The sequence below is a fragment of the Sorex araneus genome, chromosome 1 (assembly GCF_027595985.1).
Source record: "Sorex araneus isolate mSorAra2 chromosome 1, mSorAra2.pri, whole genome shotgun sequence".
NCBI classification, from domain to species: Eukaryota; Metazoa; Chordata; class Mammalia; order Eulipotyphla; family Soricidae; genus Sorex; species Sorex araneus.
The window spans coordinates 399,045,676-399,070,446 of NC_073302.1; the positions used below are offsets into that span (position 1 = coordinate 399,045,676).

At 35.2% G+C, this 24,771-nt stretch overlaps 1 protein-coding gene across 1 annotated transcript in view; it reads left to right on the top strand.

Annotated features, from left to right (window-relative positions):
* The window catches only part of SEMA3C (semaphorin 3C), a 182,749-nt gene extending 160,555 nt beyond the window's left edge, over window positions 1-22,194 (top strand). The window contains exons 15-18 of the mRNA XM_055134964.1: window positions 3,087-3,244; window positions 9,178-9,245; window positions 15,218-15,348; window positions 19,243-22,194. Of these exons, the coding sequence (XP_054990939.1) occupies window positions 3,087-3,244; window positions 9,178-9,245; window positions 15,218-15,348; window positions 19,243-19,656 (771 nt within the window). The 3' untranslated portion in view covers window positions 19,657-22,194. The remainder of the gene's footprint in view (window positions 1-3,086; window positions 3,245-9,177; window positions 9,246-15,217; window positions 15,349-19,242) is intronic.
* Window positions 22,195-24,771: the final 2,577 nt, after the last annotated feature.

A 24,771-nucleotide genomic window follows, 5' to 3' on the forward strand; every position in this document is an offset into this window, starting at 1 on the left:
GTTAGCATGATATTTGGGCTACTATAACATCACAAACATTCTCAGGAGCTTAGAATAGTAATCAATGCTTTTATGATTTTCTGCTGCTGTCACATGTTTGAAATGTGCAGTACAGTCTTTTATGCTTATGTCTAAAGAAGTGCTATCTTATAGGATTTATATATGTCATTTAAACAGATCCATCTGTCTCAGATATGAACCATATCAGAATTCAGAATTTGGGAAGAAATTTTGAACTATAATTATCAGAAATGTTTAATTTCATAATCTGTGATTATATGTTCCATTTCTATGATTCCATTTCTGTGACCAATTATACAACAATCATAGAAATGGAAAGCATAATATTAATATGTAAAGAACAAACTCTTCAACAAACCCCATAAAAGTTCTTCAGGGTGTAATGAATAATTAGAAATGGAGTAAGCTTCAGAGTAGAACTGACGTCATAGAATCCTAACCTGATCATAAATTACAAGCAAATAATTTGAGTTCACTAATCTGTTTCTCTGTAATACAATGCCTTTCTCACAAATGAATAAGTGTATGTAAACTGCTTAAAATTAAATAGATCCTTGGGAGCAGCTTTTTGTAAGAGTCTAAGTCTTATTTTTCTTGGAATATTGAAATAATGATTTTATGTGTTAGCACAATTTTGCCATAACTATACTAATCTTCACCATATTTGGTCTGTTACCAATGAAGACATATTCCAAAGTTAGCCCTGTGCTCTTTTCACATGATTAAATTTTTATGATGAAAAATAAATAAGGTACAAAAAGAACTAAAGATCTCAACTGTAAAAAATGTTTATGTGGTGTATAACAAACATTTTCCCAAGTAATAAGAAGCCATTTGTCATTTTCCTTAATGTCCTGGGAAGTTGATCCCAAGTCAGGATTCTTTGAAGTCAGCGGGGGAGCCCTTTGTTTACTGTAGTTTAATGGAAAGAGTTTTGAACAAAATTCAAAGTAGACACAAAGCAATTATGTTACATAGAGGTTCAGCATACAATTCCAAGTCTCAGCTTGTAGTTTAACTTGTGAACTTGTAGTTCACAATGCATTGCATGAAATCCCAATATAAACACATGTAGACACACAAGAAAATGTATCTGTTTTAAACATCTTACAGTGTAAATAAAATCTAAATGTTTTAATAAAACTTTCAGGTTTCAGGTCCAGTGATTGATTTCAGGGGAATTTATTTTTAAAACCACACATCACATGTTTTTCAGTGTGAAATTGTCAATATGTGTAGCTCTGTAGCACTGTCCTCCAGGTGTTCATGGATTTGCTTGAGCGGGCAACAGTAACATCTCCATTGTGAGACTTGTTACTGTTTTTGGCACATCAAATATGCCACAGTTAGCTAGCCAGACTCTGCCCTTAGAGCTGGATACTCTCAGTAGTTTCCCAGGCTCTCCAAGAGGGACCTAGGAATCAAAACTGGGTGAGCCACATGCAAGGCAGATACCCTACCTGCTGTGCTATCACTCCAGTTATCATGAGTTTAGAAAGTTTACTAATGCTCAAACCATTTTATATCATTTTTGTTGCTTTATTCTCTACTTCATTTCCACACACCTTATAGAAAAAAAATATCTATATTATAAAAAGAAAATATCTAGGATGAAATAATTTATTTTCCTCAAAGAAACCAATTTATTTAAAATACATTAATTACCCAAATAGATAATACAGGGATTTAGATGCTTTCTTTGAATACACATAATCTAGGTTCCACCTGAAATTTGCGGTGTAGCTTTTATAAATTTTCATTTTCTCTTGAAAAATATTGGGATCATGTAATAATTATGCTACAAAGTTTTATAAGAACAAAATGTAGTAAGAGCTAATTTAAATAAAATTCTTAGAATAGTTTCTGGCTCATAAGTACTAAATGCATGATGACTGAAAGTAATAATGAACTCCCAATTAATAAACTATCAGGTTTTAATTCTAATTAATCTTCTAATTAATCCTCATATCACATTTCATTCTGTAAAATTTAATTTTTTAATTATTTTTTTTAATTATCCAGAAAATGATTGACCCTTTTTGAGAGGTTCAGATTAGAAGAAAATTTTCCTAGGTGCCAGAGGGACTCTAAGAAGCAGCTAACTGCCAAGCCTAATGCACCAAGGTGCAGCTACTGATTTAACATTAGATTGAATTTAAATATGGAAACGTATAGATATGTGTGTGTGCATTTATACATCCAGATGTGTGTTAAATTTCTACCAAAGATATTGCATGCTAGTTTTTATTATGTCGTATCAGTGATTTGTAAAATAAGGAGTGTTATTTAGAAACTGATCATTCAACTCCTTGGAGCCATTTTATGTAGCTAAGGGATTTAGAGCAGAATCATAAGAAGCTCTTCATATTCTGCAAATGAGAGATCATGCAACCTTATGTCTTAGCGATGAATACTGTAGCACTGTCGTCCCATTGTTCATCGATTTGCTCAACTGGGCACTGTGTAGGATTATACAAAAAGTTAAACTGTGTTTGAATAAAAATAATGTACTAAGCAATTTTAATTTGCTTTCATGAGTAATATTTAGTCTTAAAACTCACAAAAATGATTTTTATCTATTTCTTTATGTGTGTTTCCCCCACAAACTTAAAGTTGATCTTTATTTTAAACTGACATTTTCAAATTTACAGTGCTGCATTGCCAGACTTAAAGAATAAGAAAGCTGTCTGTGTTTTGCGAAGAGATACCACTAAAAGAAAAATAATAATAAAGCATCGTAATTTAAATCTGTGATTTCTTACTCAAATCAGAGAGAACAATGACTCCCAATGTCTAAAACACACAAATATTCTACGTGGGGCTTTGCGCCTTTACTTTTTATTTCTCTCTATTTTTTTTGAAACAGGAAAGTGGTAATATTATAGGCATAGTAATGTAGGAAAATTCTATTTATTTTGGCTTTATACCCTTCTGTACTTTGCTTCTCAATTTTAGTCTATTTCAGAATGAATCCAAGGGTTTGTTGGGGTTATACAGTATTATGCTCTTGATGAAAGTTTTCTTTTTACTTCCACCTATGAAATAAATCATCATGTCTCTAATAGCAACAGTTGTATGTGAGCTCCAATGAAGGGCTTTCCCAAGTGTCTCTGCATCGCTGTCACATCTACGGTACGGCCTGTGCTGACTGCTGTTTGGCAAGAGACCCATACTGCGCCTGGGACGGCCATTCTTGCTCTAGGTTCTACCCAACTGGGAAGCGGTGAGTTGCAAGTCAAATTGAGGTCATAGAGTGGCGCTGGAAAGAAAATAATTGTTGTCACAGGATAATAACATGGTGGTGCACAGCATTAGAATCAGTTCTCCATTCAACACCTCAAATAGTTTTTGAATGAGGAAATGGGCTTTTTATAGCTTGAGATGCTGGAGAATAAGTTACAATGTTTGGAAAACGTATTTTTCTACTGTCACTGCTTCTGGGCAACACAGCTCACCCTCTGCCATCTGCAGCTAATCAGATATTTCAAATCTCATTTAACTTTGCTTCACATTGCCTAATTGTTATCTTTTTTGTTTTATGTGCTTTGGTACAGCGTAGGATCTTACCCACTTAGAGTTTCTCTGTGCTGCTTAATCCTCTTAGAGTTCAGATAACCTAAAGCATTGCTTCAGGATTAGTGCCCTGATGTGCTTTCAAAACTTTGATTGATGATGAACATACTTTGAGCAAACCCTGGAATAGTGCATGATTTCTAGTTAGATTAGAAGAAAGGAGAGGCTGGAGTGATATTATAGCGGGTGGAGTGCTTGCCTTCCATGCAGCTGACTTGGATTCAATTTCTATCCCAAGCACCCTATGTAGATTCCTTGAGCCCAGTGGGAGTGATTCCTGAATATAGAGCCAGGAGTAAATCCTGAGCAATGTGGGGGGTGGTCCAAAAATGATAAGTGTGTGTGTGGGGGGGGGCTTGGGCAGCCAACTACAATATTACATCAACTTGGAGGGTTAATGAATAGTGAAATTAATAATAGAACAAATAATATGCAAAATCAGGCTCAGCCATGGTCACAATTATTTTGTAATGCTTACATACTGGTCATCATGAGTCATAGAATCAAAACCAATAAAAATTAGTATCATCAGGAAAGAGAAGTTAGGTCTAATCATGGTGTTTAATAGCTTCTTTGTTCTCTATGAAAAATATAGGCCTTTCAGGACTGACAAATACAGGCCTTTCAGACTGAAATGGACCTAGTAGTTCTGTATGCTAGTTTCTATATAAAAGTTTATTCTTACTTTTTTATTCATTGTGATTGTTGAATGAAGACTTAAGTCGCACTGTCACACCGTCATCCCCCTGTTCATTGATTTGCTCCAGTGGGCATCAGTAACGTCTCCATTGTGAGATCTGTTACTGTTTTTGGCATATTGAATACACCACGGGTATCTTGCCGGGCTCTCCAAGAGGGATGGAGGAATTGAACCCGGGTCGGCCACATACAAGGCAAATGGCCGAGTGCAAGGCAAATGCCTTACCTGCTGTGCTATCGCTCCAGTCCAAAGACATAAGTATGATAACCAAAAAAATAAAATAAAAAAGCATCAGACATTATTTGAGAAGTCTGCATTTCCATGGAGAAAGACCAAAAACCCTTAAAGCTGGACCATGCTGGGATTGTTCATAAAAAGAATCAAGATGAATGGTATGGAATGAGAAAAAAGAAGGGTGGGAAGAAGTGAATTTAGAGCAACAGACGATGGAGGAATTAGAAAGCTACCAAAGGCTATTTAGAGTGAAGTAAAAAGAACAACAACAAAAAACCACTGTGGAGTCCTGAGTACATACATGACATTGTTTGACTTTTGATGTATAAAGATCAGTGGGTGAAACTGGGATCACAAGGATTAGAAGGGTTTTGGAGGGAGGAAGAAGATGCAGGATAGAGTGCTGTAACAGTTCAGATAAGGAAAAAATGTTGCTAGCGTGAAAATGGAGATGGTGAAACAGTTCACAGAATCTGCTGTTATATTAGAATATAAGAGAAATAGGGACTATTGATATAGACATAGTCAAGTGTGGATAGTGAGTAGTTTAGCAATAAAACGTGGATTTAAAGTTCTATTTAAAGGTATAAAGTAAAATAATACACCTGGTTTTTACACCAATATTCTAATTTTCTCTGCATAATTTGAAGACTTACAAAGTAAGTATCTTCTTGATTTCTATCTACATAGAATTCCTCAACTTCATTGCCCTGATAGCTGTCTTTGCCTGATTTGGAAATCTGAATTTAGGCACCAGGTGCAAGGAAATGTAATGTCAAAAAAGCGGGGGGGGGCGGGGGGGTAGTTACTCTTTGTAGTAACCAAGTTGTTTTATACCTTTATCATTATAACACAATACTTAAGATTATTACTGACTGTAAGGCAAAGCTCTTTTCTTTAAAAAGTGGAATTGAGCTAGCATGATAAAACAAGGACAAGATTCTTGGCAACCAACTGAAGTTTAATCCCAGGCACTGCATGGACTTCTATCACTGCCAGGAATAATGCCTGAGTATGGAGGCAGGAATAAACCCTGAGCAACATTGGGTGTGCTCAGAAGTAGAACACCCCCTCCTCCAAAATACACACACAATAATTTAAAAATAAAAATATAAACTGAAATGTCTAGTATCTGGAATAAATTTCATAAGAGACAGAGATAAAGTACTTTTCTAAGAAAGGTGTGTGTGTGTGTGTGTGTGTGTGTGTGTGTGTGTGTGTGTTGGCAGTTGCTGAAGGTTAATCTACTGCATTTTACCACAGTCCTATTGGCAGACCAGTTTCTTAAATAACATGAAGAACTTGATGTCCAGTATTCATTCCCTACAAAGCATTCAGGTTTTGATTTTGGACTTCTCATATTTTATTTAGCAAGCAAAAAAATATTTTTCTACTAAATCTCTGTACCTTACAGACGAATACTGCATTCTTAATACTTTTTTTCACATATTTCAATATTATTTTTGAAATTTAGGCCACACCCAGTGATGCTGAGAAACAATCCCTGGCTCAATGCTTTGGAATCACCTCAAAGAGAAGCTAGGGTGATCACGCAGTGTTGGGAATTGAACCCAGGCCCATTGCTTGCAGCGCAATGTGTTCAGCTCTTTGAGCTCTCTCCCCAGCCCATGTCTTTAAAGTTTCTGCTAAAATATGAGCTTACTCAGTCATTCTGTATTCTCTCACCTATTTATAACCACAGTTATTCTTTCAAAGACATATACTTAAGTGTAATTTTCATATTGCCCTTCCAATACCACAGTCATAATCTTGATCATCTAGTTGTGAAAAACAAAGAACTAAAACGGTATTATAGTTCTTTACTGTTCTTTACTGACACATTGTGCCTGGCATTAAACCATGCATCATGGGTAGGGAAGGAAAAAATAGCTCAAATAATTATCATTATGATTTTTATTAGTGTCTTATTTTTTAATCACTAGTATTGTCTTAATTCTAAAAAATAGCTTAGCAATATTCATCTTTGGATAACTTAGTAAAACTTTTACTTAAAATTATACTACGACTCAGCACAGTAATATAGTAGGTAGGGCATTTGTCATGTAGATGGCCGACTCAGGTTTGATTTCTGCACCCCATGTTCCCCTGAACCCTCCCAGGAGTGATTTCTGAGCACAGAGCCAGGAGTAAGCCCTAAGCACAGACGAGTGTGACCCAAAATCAAGAATAACAAATATCTGTACTGTTAGTTCTCAAGTGATTAGTCTGGGGTGCAGAGATAAGGAAGGTATGTGGAATGTTTGAAAGTGGAGGGCGAAGGCTCACTTGGGCCATTTATTACTGAGTAGCTTTTGCAGACCCTTTTTATTGGGTTGATGATCAAAACAGCCAGCATACATCAGAGTACACAGGTCAAAATACGGAATATCACAACACCTTAGAGTATGTATTATTTTGTAGCCTAATGATGCACAATGTTCTTGATGAAGTAAATCAGACCACCTTGTAAATCTTTACATCCCACTTCCCATGTATTCCACATCAACAACTATGCAAGCCCACACAATAACCCAATAAGGTATTTGTTTAACTTTCATCCAGTCATAGCACAGTTAATCAATTCAAAAGGCATTGGAACATGCTGACCCCAACCAGGTTCACTCAGAGTTCCTAGCTGTTTGCAGCTGTGACACAGCCTTGTTTGCAAGGCAGCACATTCCCGGAACCTCCTCATGACTTCGGTCAGGCTCCAACATTGTATTAATATAGTGTCCAAATTATTTTCAGATTTAAGTATGCATATATTCATAGTGAATAACATGAATAAATTATTTTCCAAGCTATTTTATGTGGTATTTGTTTTCTTTATAAATATTAGGGGATCAATATTATTATCTGGAATATTTTCCACATTATTTTTCTTTAATAATGTTAATTTACCTAGTCTCATTTTTGCATTAGCGATCTTACTGAAACTTCAAGATCACTTAGAGTAATTCATACAGATAGAAAGGTCATTTGTTGGTAAAAAGAAATGCACTGGTATTTGGAAACAGTTGAATACATACATTAATGTAATGATTTTTTAAATACCATTGACACAGTAAGTAGCCTAACTTAAAGAAGTTACCATAGTAAATAATATGAACATTTTTCATCTTCAACCTCATTTATGCCAAATATTGCACAGCATAGAAACAGGAGTAAGCCCTAAGTACTGCGAAGTGTGAACCTGAAATAAAACCAAAACAAAATTCTGTATGCAGTCTTATACTATGCTGCCTATTAGCAAACAATTATAATCTTAAATGAGTGCCTTAAAGGGAATCTATACATAAAAATGATTCAGATGGTCACCTTACTAATTTCATCTTTGAAGCCAGGCCTTGTTAATATTCTTCTCCATTAGAATATCTTAAAGCTCTGGCTATATGATACTGTAAATCTAGGTTATTCATCTTGTCCTTCCTGTTTATTGATAAAGCATCACTAAGTATTGTTCACAGACAATAAATTTAACCATTGGTACTGCTTGGCTAGATGACTAAAAAAGACCAGTTCAGTCATGCAATCTCTGATATGGTGCTTATATCTGATATACACTCACAAGTTAGTGTGAAGTAAATAATGATGACCTTCAAAATATAGTAAATCAATGCAGTAAAAACTTGATAGAGGAGTTAGTCTAGAGTACAGAATTAATTTTCTTTCCTGAGACAAGATTAAATAACTTGTGTATTCATTAATTTAGTTATATAAAAATACAACATTAAGGGGCTGGAGAGATAGCACATCGGGTAGGGCATTTGCCTTGCATGCGGCTGACCCGGGTTTGATTCCCAGAATCCCATATGGTCTCCTGAGCACAACCAGGGGTAATTCCTGAGTGCAGAGCCAAGAGTGACCCCTGTGCATCACCAGGTGTGACCAAAAAAGCAAAAAAAAAAAAGTACAACATTAAGTGTCATATGAATTATTTGTCTTTTTTGTGGCCACACCAGTGATACTTAGAGTTTATTCCTGACTGCACTCAGGAATCACTCTGGGTGATTCTTGGAGGACCATATATATGGAATCCTAGTGATCAAAGCTAGGTTGGCTGTATGAAAGGCAGTCACCATACCTGCCATACTTCTCAAAATGTCCATTCTTCAACATTTTAAGAAATAATTGTAAAACTGGCACAAAGTTTTGTAACTATAATCTTAAGATTAGATGTATATAGTCTCGATTATATAAACTATAGAATCTTGCTATTATATATATCTTTAACATGTTTTTTATTATAGACTTTGAAATTCATTTTAATCTAAAAACATAGTTATGTCTGTGTGATTTTGATATTTTGTTCTTACTAAATATCCTTCAGGGTGAAAACTTTGAAAGACATAATAGTTAACCCAATTAAGTGATATTCATATGTGGTTTTTAGCACTGATAGACAATTTATTTATTCTCATATTCTCAATTTTTAGAGAGAACTCTCTCCCTTCTCTCTTATTGCACTGTTTATATTTTCCATTCATTGCTAATAGAATTTCAGTTGCTCTATTTTTGTTTGTTGTACTGTATAATGTAATTGTTTTGCATATGTATATGACAAATCCAAGATTCATAAAATTCAACAATAGGCAGATAATTTAATTCATATTTAAGTATGACCAACTTACAATATTTCTTTGCTTTAGGAGGAGCCGAAGACAAGATGTGAGACATGGCAATCCGCTGACACAGTGCAGAGGATTTAATCTAAAAGGTATCAATCTTGACTAGCTATCAAACTTGGTAAATCCCAACAGTGCTTCAGACCACGTTGAGGAAAATAATTGTGATATGGGTTTCATTTTTTAAAAAAAGAATTACTAGAAAAATTCTTGGTATTCATTTATGGCAGTTAAAAATTCAGTGTTCTTTGTAAGTCTTCTAAGGATGGTAAGAAATGCAAGTGTCTGGGAACAAAAATCCTTTGGAATTGAAAGTTTCTAGTTTTCCCACACAGGTGGTCATCACAGTTGAATTCTTAGCTAAAGATACTGAATAGCTAATTCAGTTTGCCTTCTGAATAATAAAAAGCCTTTTATATTTGTTTATTCTTTTAAAAAACAACAGTAGCATTCTGCTTTAAAGTGTACATTTTGGGGCATTACGTGTGTTCACACCTTCTATTTCAAAGATTTTTCATCTTCCAGTGAAGTTCCAAGCCCATTAAATACTAGCTCCTGATTTACCTCTTCCTCATCTTTGTCCAGTCTCCATTCTGCTGGCTGTCTCTAACTTTAAGAATTCTATGTATAGAAACAGCCGCGGGATACCGGGGCAGTACCAGCCGGGTCCGGTGCTCGGCTCCAACCGAGTTTCGACCCGAGCGCCCATGCCTCTGCCTAGCCGGTGGATGTGGAACGAGCAGGAACCAGAGACAGCTTTAGGATTTGGGGTTCCAGCAAGTGCTTGCAACCATGTATGGAGACTGTGAACTAAGCTTTTGCTACATGCTGTTCCAGGAAGGGAAATGATTCATTTTCCAACTTAAATCTCCTCGGACTTAATTACTATAATGCAGAAATTGTAAACCGCGCGGCCGCGGTAGCAGCTGCGCGACATATTATCTCTTCATTCTCATCAGTGGAAAACTTATTATCAAATATTTTCTTGTTAATAGAGCTGTATTCTTGGGGGATAAAATCCAACAAAAATAGTGAGTCGGTTTTGAAACTCCAATAACAATAGTAAGTTGTGTGTTGAAATTTGGAATGTAATCAAGGTAAAGAGAAAAGGAAGTGAAATTATCACTCACGCACGTGGAGGGGGGGTTGGGGGGTGAGGGTGGGATGTATACTGGTTTTTTGTTTTTGTTTTTGTCTTGTTTTTGTTTTTATTGGTGGTGGAATATGGGCACTGGTGAAGGGATGGGTGTTTGAGCATTGTATAACTGAGATATAAGCTTGAGAACTTTGTAACTTTCCACTTGGTGATTCAATAAAATAAATTTTAAAAAAAATTTAAAAAAAAGAATTCTATGTATAGTATGAGACTAAAACCCAAGACTGTAGTACAAGGGTCAGGAGGATTGGTACATGCTTGGAAGTTGGCTTGAAGTGCTTGGGGAAAAGGCAGTTGGATAGAGAAGGGACCACGACTACAGAGATAGCTGGAAATGATCATTCTGTATAAAAACTGCATGCTGAAAGTAGGGAAAGGTGTAAAAAAACTAAGGCACGCCGAGAGGCCTGTGCACTCGAGGGCTTTTCGGGCAGCTCTGTCTCACCGCCCACGTTTGGTGCCCTGGAACCGCTGTGTGTGCTGTCGGTCAAGGGCAGGCGACGGAAGGAAGAAGGCCAAACTGGTTGCTCGATCAGTTTATTTCATTCTCTCTCTCTGCTTCTCTCCCGGCTCTGGATCTCTCTCTGGATCTGTGGATATGGCCCCCCAACCCACTCTTACAGCCTAGTTAAATCTCCACAGCATGAGGGGGTTGGGGTGTACACATAGGTGTGGTTACCATCAATAGGGTTGAGGTTCCTTTCCCTCAGGGGATGCTTCTCCTAGGACTGACTCCCTTTCAGCAGGAGGATCCACCCAAGGGTGGAGTCCCATGAGTGTGTTTCTCCTCTCCTCAGCCAGCAAACATATAAGAATTCATAATATTAATCATTTTGTATGGACACAATAAGAAATGCATTAAAGTTTATAGAGTTGCTCTCCAGGGGCCATCTCGATCTCAGACTACAGTGCTCAGGCCAGATCAGTCTTTCCTATCCCTAGCAGGGTCCTAGTCTCATCATTACTTTTGGATCATGACAGCATTTGTCTATGATCAAGCTCTTAACTTATAGTTAAGAATTAGGCACTTTGGCCAGGCCTATCTCGATGCCAGGGTAGCACATAACTCACCGCTTGCCCTGGACCCATCCCGTCCCTCGTCGGGACCCTGAATTAAAATAATTTAATTCAAATTAAATTATTCACTTAATTCGAATAATTTTGGGGTGCTAGGAACTGAGGGCAACTGAGGCTTAAGTGGAAAAAGCAGATGCCCGGGAATGAATAATATTCGAAGCCAATTAAGTCCCAAGTTACAAAAGCATAATATTGTCTTCTCGTGTCTATACAAAAAGGACATTGCTTTAAAGTAAATTATTCAAAAGGCATATGGGAGGAGAAAGGCAATAATAACTTCAGTATCCTAGGAAGGTCTGACCTTACAAATTAGCAGAGTCAGATTAGGGGAAGAAGCTGATTAACTGTTTTTGGGGAAGAGAGCATAGAGAAGTGATTACAGCTAAACAAAGGGATGGGAGTGATTTGGGAACACCTTGATGGGTGAGACCAGGGTAAGCCTAAACTCCGGGAAAAACCGGGACAATCTACTCGTGGCAAGGGGGAAGAGGACAAAGTAATGTCATCCTACAGAAAGGAACAAACACAATAACCTCTCAGTATCTGTATTGCAAACCATAATGCCCAGAAAGGGCATCCTACAGAAAGGAGCAAATACAATAACCTCTCAGTATCTGTATTGCAAACCATAATGCCCAGAAAGGGGGTGGGGGTGGGGTGGAGAGGGAGAGAGAAAGAAAGAGAGACAGAGAGAGATAGAGAAGCAGAGAGACAGAGAGAGTGCCTGCCATAGAGGCAGGCTGGGGAAGGAGGAGTGGCAGAGGGAAACTCAGGTCATTGATAGTGGGAAATGGTCACTAGTGGAGGGAAGGATGTTGGAACATTGTATCACTGAAACTGATGATGAGCACTTTTATAACTGTATCCCATGATGACTCAAAAAATGTAAAAAATTCTATGTACTCCACATAAGTGGAATCAAACCATCACTGTATCACTGTTGTCCCACTGGTCATTGATTTGCTCAAGCGGGCACAAGTAACATCTCTATTGTGAGACCCATTGTTACTGTTTTTGGCATATTGAATATGCCACGGGTAGCTTGCCAAGCTCGCCTGTATCCATTAATAAGTATGTATCCATTAATAAGTGACCCATTTCACTTACCTTTATATCGTCAGCATTTATAGGGGAAGGGAATGTTAGGCTATACCTGGCAGTGGTCAGGGCTTACTATTGAATCTGCACTCTAGGATGATTCCTGGTAGTGCCAATGCTTGGGGAACTATATATGGTGCCAGAGATTGAACCAGGGTCAGCCTCACATAGGGCATGCATGTTGATTCCCGTACTGTTGCCCCAATCCTGCCATGAGTGTTTTATTTTTTTAACATGGTAACATACCAGAATTTCTTTCCTATTTAAGAATAAATAATACAATATTATACAGCATATTTCCTACATGCACTATGCACTCATCAGTCACTGGACTCATGCTTCCACCTTTTATTTAATTTGAATAATTCTACTCTGAACATTAATGCAATTTAGTGCCTTTGTTGACAGTTTGTAACTATTCCTTATCATCACTGTCATCCCATTGTTCATTGATTTGCTCAAGCGGGCACCAGTAACATCTCCATTGTGAGACTTGTTGTTACTGTTTTTGGCATATCAAATATGCCACGGGTAGCTTGCCAGGTTCTGCCATGTGGGCAGGATACTGGGCGGTATACTCTCAATTCCTCCATTCCTTGCCAGGCTCTCCTAGAGGGATGGAGGAATTGAGCCTGGGTTGGCCACTTGCAAGGAAAACACTCTACATGCTGGGCTATAATCTTGCCTTGAGTTTTATAATAACTTTAAACATACCTTCCATCCTGGCATAGAAATACTGTGGGTATTTTTGTATTATTTTGTTTATATTTTTTCTTTGTTTGGGGGCCTTGCTTGGCAGTGCCCCAGGCTTATTCCTGTTTGCACTTAAGTATCACTCCTGGTGGGGCTCTGGGGACAATATGTGGTGCCAGGGATAGATCCTGGGTTGGCTATATGCAAGACTTATTATTATCTTTCCAGCCCCAGAAATATTGTATTTTTACAATTTTTTCTTCATTAACTTGCTGGAGCGATAGCATAGTGGGTAGGGTGTTTGCCTTGCACGTGGCTGACCCGGATTTGATTCCTCCGTCCCTCTCGAAGAGTCCGGCAAGCTACCAAGAGTATCCCGCCTGCATGGCAGAGCCTGGCAAGCTACCCATGGCATGTCTGATATGTTAAAAAACAAGTCTCACAATGGAGACATTACTGGTGCCCGCTCGAGCAAATCGATGAACCAATGGGTGAAAGTGACAGTGGTACAGTGCAACTCTCTTCCCCCATCTCATTAACCATAACTATAAACAGGTACTTCTGGTTTAACAGGCTGTTACAATTCTACAATTAGTAAAACTTGGGACTGGAATGACTATTTCAAATCTTTGGATCTGAGCTTCTATGAGGTAAAGAATACTATTCTGGGCCAGTGAGATAGCTGAGGGCTGGAGTGTATGCTTTACATATGGGAACTCTCAACATCCTGCAGTCCATTGAATATCACCAGGAGCAGTTCCCTAACAAACACACAAAATTCAATAGCATTCTTATTTTAGCTACACTAACTTCAAGGAGAAAATATATTGTCCCATATATCATATTGATAGAATAAATCCAGATTACCCTTTCTAATGTACCGAGTATTTTATAAATGTGTGTGTTATTTTCAATTCACAATAGTAGTCGCCCTGGTGGTAGGAACAGACAGTAGAGGGAATAATGAAGAAATATCAGTGTTGAATTTGTGTCTGAACCTAAAATAGGTGTGTGTGTGTGTGTGTGTCTGTGTGTATTACCTCACTTAAGACTCAATAACTGTACTAAAGTAAGGTCTATTATTAACCCCACTTTATGAATGCAGATTTTTTTTATGTTTAAACTATCACAGAATTACACTAAACATTCTTCCAATTTAAGGATTTTAGTAAAGAACCTGTAGGAAAAGATAATAAACTATGTTTTAGAGCCAAATAAAATTGAAAACTTACCTTGCATGCAGCCAGCTTCGATTATTGCTACCATATGGTCCTGTATACATTTCGAGGGAGAGACCTGGAGTTCAACACCGGGGTTCCTTGCCACAGCAGGGACCAGTCCGCACCACCTCTGGGGCCCTTGCATTGAAGCACGTGTAAGGCAGGAATCTTCAGTGGACCTGCAGATTACCACTTGACATGCCCTTCTCTCCCCAGGGGAAAAAAATCAAAAATAAATAATCAGAGAATTCAACTAAATTGACTAAGCACTCAGCTATTATTGCTGAAGTCTTGGGGCTTCTGATTCCAAACACTGTTTCTAGTCACTACTGTCCTCTGCAGCCACTTCTTGACTTTTCCTGGGATTCATTCATCTATCTGTCCCATATTGAAGTTGAGTTTAAGAGTAGTCTGAGCCTGATTTTACTATTCTCTGGCATTAAGTAGCTTCTTAACTAGGATATTGTTCCATATAACTCATAGCCTCAGCATGCTCCATTCTCAAAAGCTGAGAAAACATAATTTACAAAGATGTTATAATAATTACATGTTTAAAACAGTATTGAGTACATTCTTTGGAGTAAAATGATTCTTGAAAAAAACATGGATTCTCTCATGTCTTTTTCTTTTTCCCATTTGATTGAACAAAACCAATAAACAATATGTAATGGCCATTTCATTACGTGATTGATTAAGTTGCCTTTGGGAGGCTCCAGTAGTTTACCACAGACTTACAGAGAAATAAACATTCATCTAGAAAAATACACTCTAAATTCCATTGTTTCTTTTCTCTCACCCCTTACTTTTTTTTTATTTTCAGCATATAGAAATGCCGCTGAAATTGTTCAGTATGGAGTAAAAAATAACACCACTTTCCTTGAGTGCGCCCCCAAGTCTCCACAGGCATCTATCAAGTGGCTGTTACAGAAAGACAAAGACAGAAGGAAAGAGGTGAGTAATAATGCACAGCAGCAATCAATCAGGGCTTTGAAAAGAGCATTAAATCACCACTGCTCATCCAGGTTCAGATCAAACAAAAAAGGAAAAGCATATGAACATCCTTTTATGTCTATGGGATGACATGTGCCACTTTCTTTCAAATCCTTTGTCCGAAGAGTTGATGGATTAATTAGAAAACCCTCTCCGTTCACTCACCTCTATAACATGATGATTGAAACGAGGACTTGGGCACTCTGACAGGGCTATTGATGTGAGGAAGCATTTGTAAAAGAAACAAGATGTGTGCAGATCCAGAAGCCAAGTCTTCACACAACAGCACCTTTGTGTGATTCACAAGATGAAAAGGGAACTTTAAAAACAGTTTAATTTTCCATCATAAGAAATTACACTAAACTCCAACCTTTACAGCAGAGAGCATTCTTCTGCTGTGTGGTAATGCTTCCATGACTTTGTTATTCATAACTCACAGGTTTGGTTTAGGAAATATATAGAATCATTGTTTATGAAACCATTGCCTTTAGTTAGTGATATTGTGGGGAGGACTAGATTTTCAAATAAAAAGACGCTTATATTCACATCTCACTGATGGAAAATAGCTATTTCAAAAGTGAATCGTGATAAAATGGTACAGGGTAAAATATTATGAATAATCAATTCTATAATTTTGATGTCACTTTGTTCTGACAAATTGAAGGAAGAATAAAAATAGGTATGTGTACATATAAAGCCTTAAGGTAGTCTAAAGTATAATAGCAATGTAGCTTAAAGTCTGATAAAGTCTCCTCATTAACATGTGTTCTCCTATTGGTAGTTTTAGTAGTACAATTACATTATTTATGAATCTGAAGAACAAATACAATTTCAAACTACAGTACATGATTACTCCATCAAAGTAACTAAAATAAACTTTAGCTCCACATGAAAAAATACTTTTAAACTATTAAACTGTCCTATCCTAAGATTTTATGAGCTGTTTAGGAAACTGTTTGTGTCACTGACTAATGATCACTTTTATAAGAGATGTAATTGTCTAGAGAAAAGATAAACTAGAGTTGGAGGGCTCCCTTTCCCAAGTCTATGTTGATAACAGTATCTTAATCTTAAATTAATAGTTAGTATGAATTGACTGCTGTTTTTGTAACAAGATGTTATACAGGAAATCTTGAAATATATGTAGTACAATTAAGTCTAAATTCTTTTGAATGGATATAGTTTATTACTGCTGTACAAAGTTACCTGTGGTAGAAACTATGCATAGGTGTATCTGATAACTTCAGAAAAAAAAGGAATGTCTAACAGATTTTTTTTCTTGTAATTTATAATTTGGTTAAATTTCAATATGATAGCATACAGATGACTAGATTTGTTATTTAAATTTTTACCGAATTAATATATAAAATATAGAAATGTTTCAAAGAAATTAAATGGAATATATATATTTTTTTATTAATAGTTTATTTTTAATTAGTGAGTCAACGTGAGGGTACAGTTACAGATTTATACATTTTTGTGCTCATGTTTCTCCCTTACAAAGTTTGATAACCCATCCCTTCACCAGTGCTAAATGGAATATATTATTGATTTAATCTCCAGTGATCTTTCAGTTCTGTTTCTGGATGCTCAAGTTTGTGTTGACTCCAAAATTAGTATCTTGATTTTCTGTCAAATTTAAGTTTATAAGAAAGGACCAGGATCAATAAGGAGATAATTTAATTTTAAAAAGAAAATCTGGGTGCTGGAGCAATAGCACAGCAGGTAGGGCGTTTGCCTTGCATGCAGCCGACCTGGGTTTGATTCCCAGCATCCCAAATGATACCCCCAGCACCACCAGGAGTAATTCCTGAGTAGATAGCCAGGAGTAACCCCTGTGCACACCAGGTGTGACCCAAAAAGCAAAGAAAAAAAGAAAAAAGAAAAAGAAAGCAAAACTAATACAATTCTGAAAATCTGTTCTGTCCAGAATTTAAGCAAATCATAATTCTACTTATTTTTACTTTAGTAGAATAAAATTAACATTTTATTATAGTTTTTCCCATAGTTTAGTAAATACACTTATTTCTTTTACTAGTGATATGTAAATAATGAATAATTTGAGGTGGCCACACCCATTTCTGGCCCAGGTACAGAGATCACTCCTGGTTGTGCTCAGGGGACCGTATGTGGTGCTAGGGATAGAGATTGGGTCAGCCACTTTCAAGGCAAACACCTTACACACTGTGCTATCTCTCTGGTCCCAATAATGTACATTTTTAAAAGTAAGAAAAATGGTAAAATCTCAAGGAGGAAAATACAAAAGATGCATACTAAATAGCAATAAGTAAAAACAAAAAACCTCTTCCACTCCATTTCAAAATCTATCAGTCACCAAAACATAAGAATACCAAAAAATTGTCTTTTAAAACATTATATATTACTCCAGTTATTATAATTTTCTTACTTCCCTCTTCTCCTCCTACCTCTTTTTCTCACTGTTTCTTTTTCACTTCTTCTCTCTTACACATACACATACTTACACATGCACACATACATACATACACATGAAGTTACTTGATTTTATTGGCTCAGACTCCAAAATCTTTCCCAATTTTGAACAATAGGAAAATGTTACTTTTGTTTCATTTTAAATGAATTTCTCATTACTTAAGCTAATTTCCAAATAACTTTAACTATTAAAAGAATTAACACCAAAACTTTGTTTTGTATATTTCAATCTACTTCCTCTAGTTTTATTTTAATTTGGGGGGGCAATGATGTGTGGGCCACCTGGCTGTTCTCAGCTCTTACTCCAGACTCAATGCTAAGTAGTCACTCCTAACTATATTTGAGGAATTTTATGCACTTCAGGGGATGGAATCTGATTTGATTGCATGCAAGAGAAGCTCATTATCTGATGTATTACCTCTCCAGTGCTAGTTATATTCTGTTGTCTGTATTTCAGTACTGTGCCTTGTGTTTTTTTGAATGTTATTTTTTATCTATAAAAACTAGCCTTTGATTTGGATTTTGTTGATGACAAAATATATGCCTACACAGAAAGATCCCAGTTAGAAAAGCAATAGTCTACATTTATTTTGCTTTGATCACGTTTCATTTTGTCCCTAGAGAAAGAGCATTCCTTTCAAGTAACATTCCTGTCACTCATGTCAAGTAACTTTTTTCCACTCAGGTTTTTAATTGTTTATTCACTAAACTATAGCTGTAGCTATAAGGAGGATGGATTTCAAGCATATAATAGATTCTCAAGCTTAATCCTTAAAGTAATTAAATATTAGTCTCCTAGATACTTTTCAACTTTCCTTACAAAGAAAAATCTTTGGGAGACTTTAAAGTCCGTAACATCCCCACTAATTATTAGTGTGAGCTAATTGGTAAAAATACCTTGATAATATTTAAAATATGTTCCTTTCTTATAAAAATTTTACTTACAACAATATTCATTCATTTGAAAAAAGATCTAATACTTAGTCCTTACATCATGTTTCAACTAATAAGTATTTTTGTTATAATAAAAGACAAGAATCCCTAGCTAAAACAAAATCTTAAATTATCTGAAAATTTCATTGTGATTCAAAATCCAAAATCAGTTAATATTCTGTGCTTATATGTGGAGAAACTTCTATTCAAAACAATACACTTCTTTATTTTGGGCAATATAGATGATAATTTTACCTGCTCTTAATAGAGTCCGTGTCCCTTTGATCTGCACACACACACACAAAATAAAAAAGCAATATGATTGACCAAAAATTATGTCCACCAAAAAGGAGATAATTAGTATTCAGAATTTCTGCCACATTTGTGAACGTGAACTAGACTATGTATTATCTTGATAATATATATTTAAATGATGCAGTGGATTTTTCAGAACTCTGGTATGTCTCTTAGGTCAAACTGAACGAAAGAATCATAGCCACTTCACAAGGACTCCTGATCCGCTCCATTCAGGATTCTGACCAAGGACTGTATCACTGCATTGCAACAGAAAACAGCTTCAAGCAGACCATAGCCAAGATCAACTTCAAAGTTCTAGATTCTGAGATGGTGGCTGTTGTGACAGATAAATGGTCCCCATGGACCTGGGCCAGTTCTGTAAGGGCTTTACCCTTCCACCCAAAGGACATCATGGGGGCATTCAGCCACTCAGAAATGCAGATGATTAATCAGTACTGCAAAGACACACGGCAGCACCATCCACAGGGAGAAGAATCACAGAAGATGAGAGGGGACTATGGCAAGTTAAAGGCTCTCATCAACAGTCGGAAAAGTCGAAATAGGAGGAATCAGTTGCCGGAGTCATAATTTTTCTTAGATGAAGTTTATGCTTCCTGTAGCAAATGGCCTGTCTTCAGTGATCAAATTTTAAGCAAAGAATCTTACACTTTATCCATGAGAAATTCCAGAGAAAGGCAATTACTCTCAATGTGAATGTTACATGAACTGAAATGAGCATGCATTTTCTTGTATGATATTGACTAGCACTAGACCTGCCATAGTCTTCATGGTGCTTATTAGTATTTAACTTAACTCCAGATTTTATTTATGTCTTTATTTACCTAGTCTTCAAAATCAATATGGCGGCTATAAAATGAGAATTCTTACATCCCTTAGCTGAACAAGGGCCACAAACCTGTGATCTGCCTATCTAGGGGTTCAATTTCTTACAGTCAGTGATTTTATGTGTGAAAGTAAAATGCCAGTTTTATAAATGACACGAAAGCTGTATAAATGCATGTGACAGAGTAGCAGTCAAAAGATGTAGACCTGGTAAGAAACAAGGAAGAAGGTACCTAAATGTTGAGTAAGACAATTTTATTTCTTGAAGAGAAATGAGCTGATATACTTTCAGTGAAATATATTATTGACTTTTAAGATTCTAAGTTACTGATATCTATCACTGTTCTTCCCTTATTTCAGGAAAGTGAACTATATAACCCTCACCATAGACATCTTAGATTGGCACTATATCATGGAAGCCTTTAACTTCTTATTCTTGTGTTTTCATCATCCATACCAAAATACTTTCATTTTTGAAATTATTTAATTTATTCTAGATTCAGGGAATATATTCTTGCAATGTTTATTGATTGCTGTGTTTTTCTCATGTTCTAATCAATATGGCAAGATATACAGTATAAGAAAAAAATATTGTTGTCAGTTACTAATAAAAAAATAGTTTAACCTAACCATAAGTAAAAGAACATTTTTGTATTATCAAACTTGTATATGAAGGGTGAAACCACCGAAGTGTAAAAAATACTAATGATCCATAAGAAAATGTATTATTATTAAGAGAAGTTTATAAAAATTGTGGTTGCTATCTAATTCCAATAATAAATTTCAGTTATTAAGTCACAGCTTTTTTAGAAAATCAACCTCAGATAGCATATTCATTCTTAAGTCACCATTCATTTTTTAATGACCTTTGTGTGTACTGAAGTGGTACTCATTTTCACTAGAGAAATGAAAAATTATCTAACATAAAAGCAAATAGATGTGCTTTCTTTTAAAAGAACGTTGCTGCACTAGCTCACTGCTATATAAATACAAATGTAGTAAGTTTAGAATATAAAAAATCATGTTCTAATTATTCTGTGGATAATTTAATTTGAATAATTTAATACTAAGAATTTTTTTTACTCCAACTAACATTTAAGTGATGGAAATAAGAAAAAAAACCACACTATCATTTTTAAACAAAGTATTTGCTCTTTATTTTGTTTTTTAAACACTTTTGTGCTTCCAGGTATAAACAGAAATTATGTGATATAATTAATAATTTAAAATTATTTCCAATTAGCAATACATGGATGTGTTCAAGTATTGTTGAATGTATTGTTGAATTTTAAATTAATAAATTAAAATTATTTCCAATTATCAATACATGGGTGTATTCAAGTATTGTTGAATATATCACCATTTTTAAGCACTGCCATATAAAACTTCAGTGTAAAACTTTAAGGACTAAATAAGTACCAAAATCATTGTGAAAATCAGTTTAATTGATAAAAATCTAAGCATATGATTTATTATCTAAGTAATGGTAGATTATGATATATGAAAGGAAGCTTCAAAAGACAAAAGAGTAATCAAAATATACAAAATAAGTAAAGTACATTTTTAGAAAAGCTGTTTTTAAAGGCTATTATTTTAAATACATTTGATTCCAAAATAATCTTTGAAACAGTTTATTGTATAAATGGTGTACTTATTTAAAAGGTGAAATTAAACTTCTCTTTTCTATCCTAGATGAAAAGTAGAAATATGTATCAATATTAAATTCAGATCACCTTCTGTGTTTATGGCCAATTTATCCTATGTACAGAGTTGAAGAAAAATTATCTTAAAGTCATAATTTAGGGTGCCCCTTGCTTCATGTAAATTAAGACTGTTAGACAATAAGGGTGTTTGGCTGTGAAATATCTTTTGTGCCTGAATTTAATATCTTCTACTCTTAACATTATTATATTGTATATACTTTTATTACTTTTCTCCTAAATGTGTAGAAATCTTGAACATTACTGCCAAATACAAAGAAAATTTTCTTTAAAACAATGTCAACATATACTGAAAGTTGGTGGTTGGTTTTATTTTGTGTAGTTTGACTATTTGGGTCACTTAATGTATTAATTTCTTTTGTATTGTATATAAAATTCTCTAGAAATGCACTTTTTGTTCAAAGTGTTGGTTTGTGAATAGATTTTTAGCATGATGAAGCTGTCATTACAGTGAATGTTCACTCCATGTAAGAAAAAAACTAAATGTAGTTAGCAAAGTAATATTTAATTGGATATTGAAGGAATCATTTGCCTGTCAAAATAAAACATGTTGATTTCTTCACAGTTGTCTTACTTTTATTTTTAATGTAGGGTAAATACTTGTTGACATAATAGAACCTGCTGAACCTTGTAATCGAATTTTTCTTTTTCTGTCTACTTTTGTTAACGTAATGCATCTAAGAGTCTTAAAATTCATAATTTCCAGGACGTTCCAAAAATGTCACCTTGCACCACTCTCTCCCATTTTTAAAGTCTTAAATCTAGAAGCACCAGTGTTGTCAGTTTCTATATGCATTTCCATGATGCTTTTTATATTTGCAAGGAACTCATTAGTTTTCTCTTTTGGGAGTATTGCACATCCAGCCCCATGAGGCGGATATTTAAACCATGTTGTTTGGCAGTAGAAACAGATTAGAGTTTCAGAATACTTGTGCTTTGGAGTCAAATTCCTTGTATTTAAATCAAAGTTTACTGTCTTTGCTCAGTAAATGTATTGAATCTCTCTGTCATAACACTTTGTTCAATTTCATACCATAAACTGTTAGGATAAAATATATCATGTGGTAAGTAATCAATAAATGTCTAAATATTTTCTTTATTTAGAAGACAGTAACATCTTGCTAAGACAAGAAGGACTCTTTGAGTTGTGTTCTTTGTCAAGTTATGTGCCAAAGATCTGTTTTGAAGAGTTTGCTGTCAGTGGATCAAATAACTCCTTGCCAGGTAAAATGAGCCTTTAAAAAAGTAGGGGATTGAAGCCACTGTTTAACTCATAATTTTACTAACACATTTGAATGACAACCGTATTTGAGATTTTAATTTTCAGTCTATTTTTCTGGTTCCAGTCTCAACTAAAAAGAGAAATGTACTTATCTCAACACATTTTTCAACCTAATGATTGTGTGCTACCCCCTATTATCTCTCAGTATTTTGCTAACTTACATTTTGAGCTAAATTTAGTTTGGTATAATTTCATTGTATCTCTCATAAAGTCAAAATGTTCCTGATACTTTCAGACTCCTGAGTAAATGAAATTTTTAAGGAAAAGATGAGTTCCTACCTATTCTTCTAATTGGAATCAAGAAATACCTTACAGCATACCTGAGTCAGATTGTTAAAAAAAAAAAAGTTCAGTCTAGCCATGGAAATAATTTGACTAATGATATTTACTTAGAGCATTAAGAATCTTACTTAATTGTACACATGATGACAAGACTATGGAAACATAAAAATTATTTTTTCCTAAAATTTTTATCCCCCCCTTCTGATATCCAAGTACCTTGTGGTGGGCATACATACAAGAACCTTTGCAAACCAAAATAAATGACAACAAATTATATTTGTATATTGTAATTGTAATATAGTATATTGTTGTTGTTGTTGTTGTTGTTGTTGTTGTTGTTGTTGTTTTGGGCCACAATCAAATGTGCTCAGGGCTTTCTCCTAACTCTGTGCTCAGAAATTTCACTGGGGGGCACTAAAGGAATCATATAAGGTATTGAGGATAGAACCCTTGTCAGCTGTATGCAAGGCATGCACCTTACTTGTGTGCATATCCCCAACTCCGATACATGTATTTTGTGTTAAAATCGGTAACCATGAATTATTTTCCTAGGTTTTATTAAATTGTATTAATATGTGTGATTTCATAGTATAAGGGGGATTACATTATCCCTTTCTCTATAAAAGCTAGAGGAGAACTAGCTCCAAGAAAAGAAAATGCCCCTTCACTCCAGTGTCTGATGCATTTGTGTCTTCACCTCATGAAATAATATTCTCCACACAGTTACAACTGTGTATTTCTCAGGGCTATTATGTTGCCATGCTTGAGTGTTACTTACATAAAGTGCTATTAAAGAATGACACTATAACAAACACATTAAAAGTGTTTATCCTACATAAGATTAACCCTCCACCCTGTAGTATGAAAGCAGGGTAAATTTTGTTCCTTCATTGTTTTGTTTTCTCTCAGCTATTTATATAAAATGTCATCCAAACATGCTATAAGATCAAAACCAATGATTTCTTCTTGAAAAATGGATATATGATGAAATTCTTAAAAAAATAAGTTATCCCTATTGTTTATATATGTGTATATATGTTATCCCTATTGTTTTTATATGTATTGGTTTTTTTAATTTCACATAGGACTCTTATAACATGAGAGCAAACAATGAGATGAAAGGAAACTCCTACTTTCTTAGTCTTTTCAAAATGTCGCTTCTACAAGTCTATAGAAAAAAGAAAGTAATATTTTTCAGTTTTTGCTTGTTTGTGCTTTTGAGGTGGAGAGCAGTGGCATTGCAATCATATTTCTCTGCTGCACTGTGGCTCTTTAAATACAGAACTAAATCCTTCAAAGTCATTTATTTTGATTTGATAGGAATTCAGTTATAAATTATGGTTTGAGGTTGCAAGTCTGCTTACGTCATCAATAAACAAAGCAGTCATCGGAAACCAAAAATGGAGGAGGCACAACCTCAATCTTATCACAAATGAAATCTTGATGATGTTTGCACATTTGCATGTGTGTATGTGTTGTGTACATAGATGATATGTATCCAAATCCACAGAGCAGATATTTATTTTCTATTCTATTTATTTTCTAAATAAATTTTAATTTTTGCTTTTGCTTTTA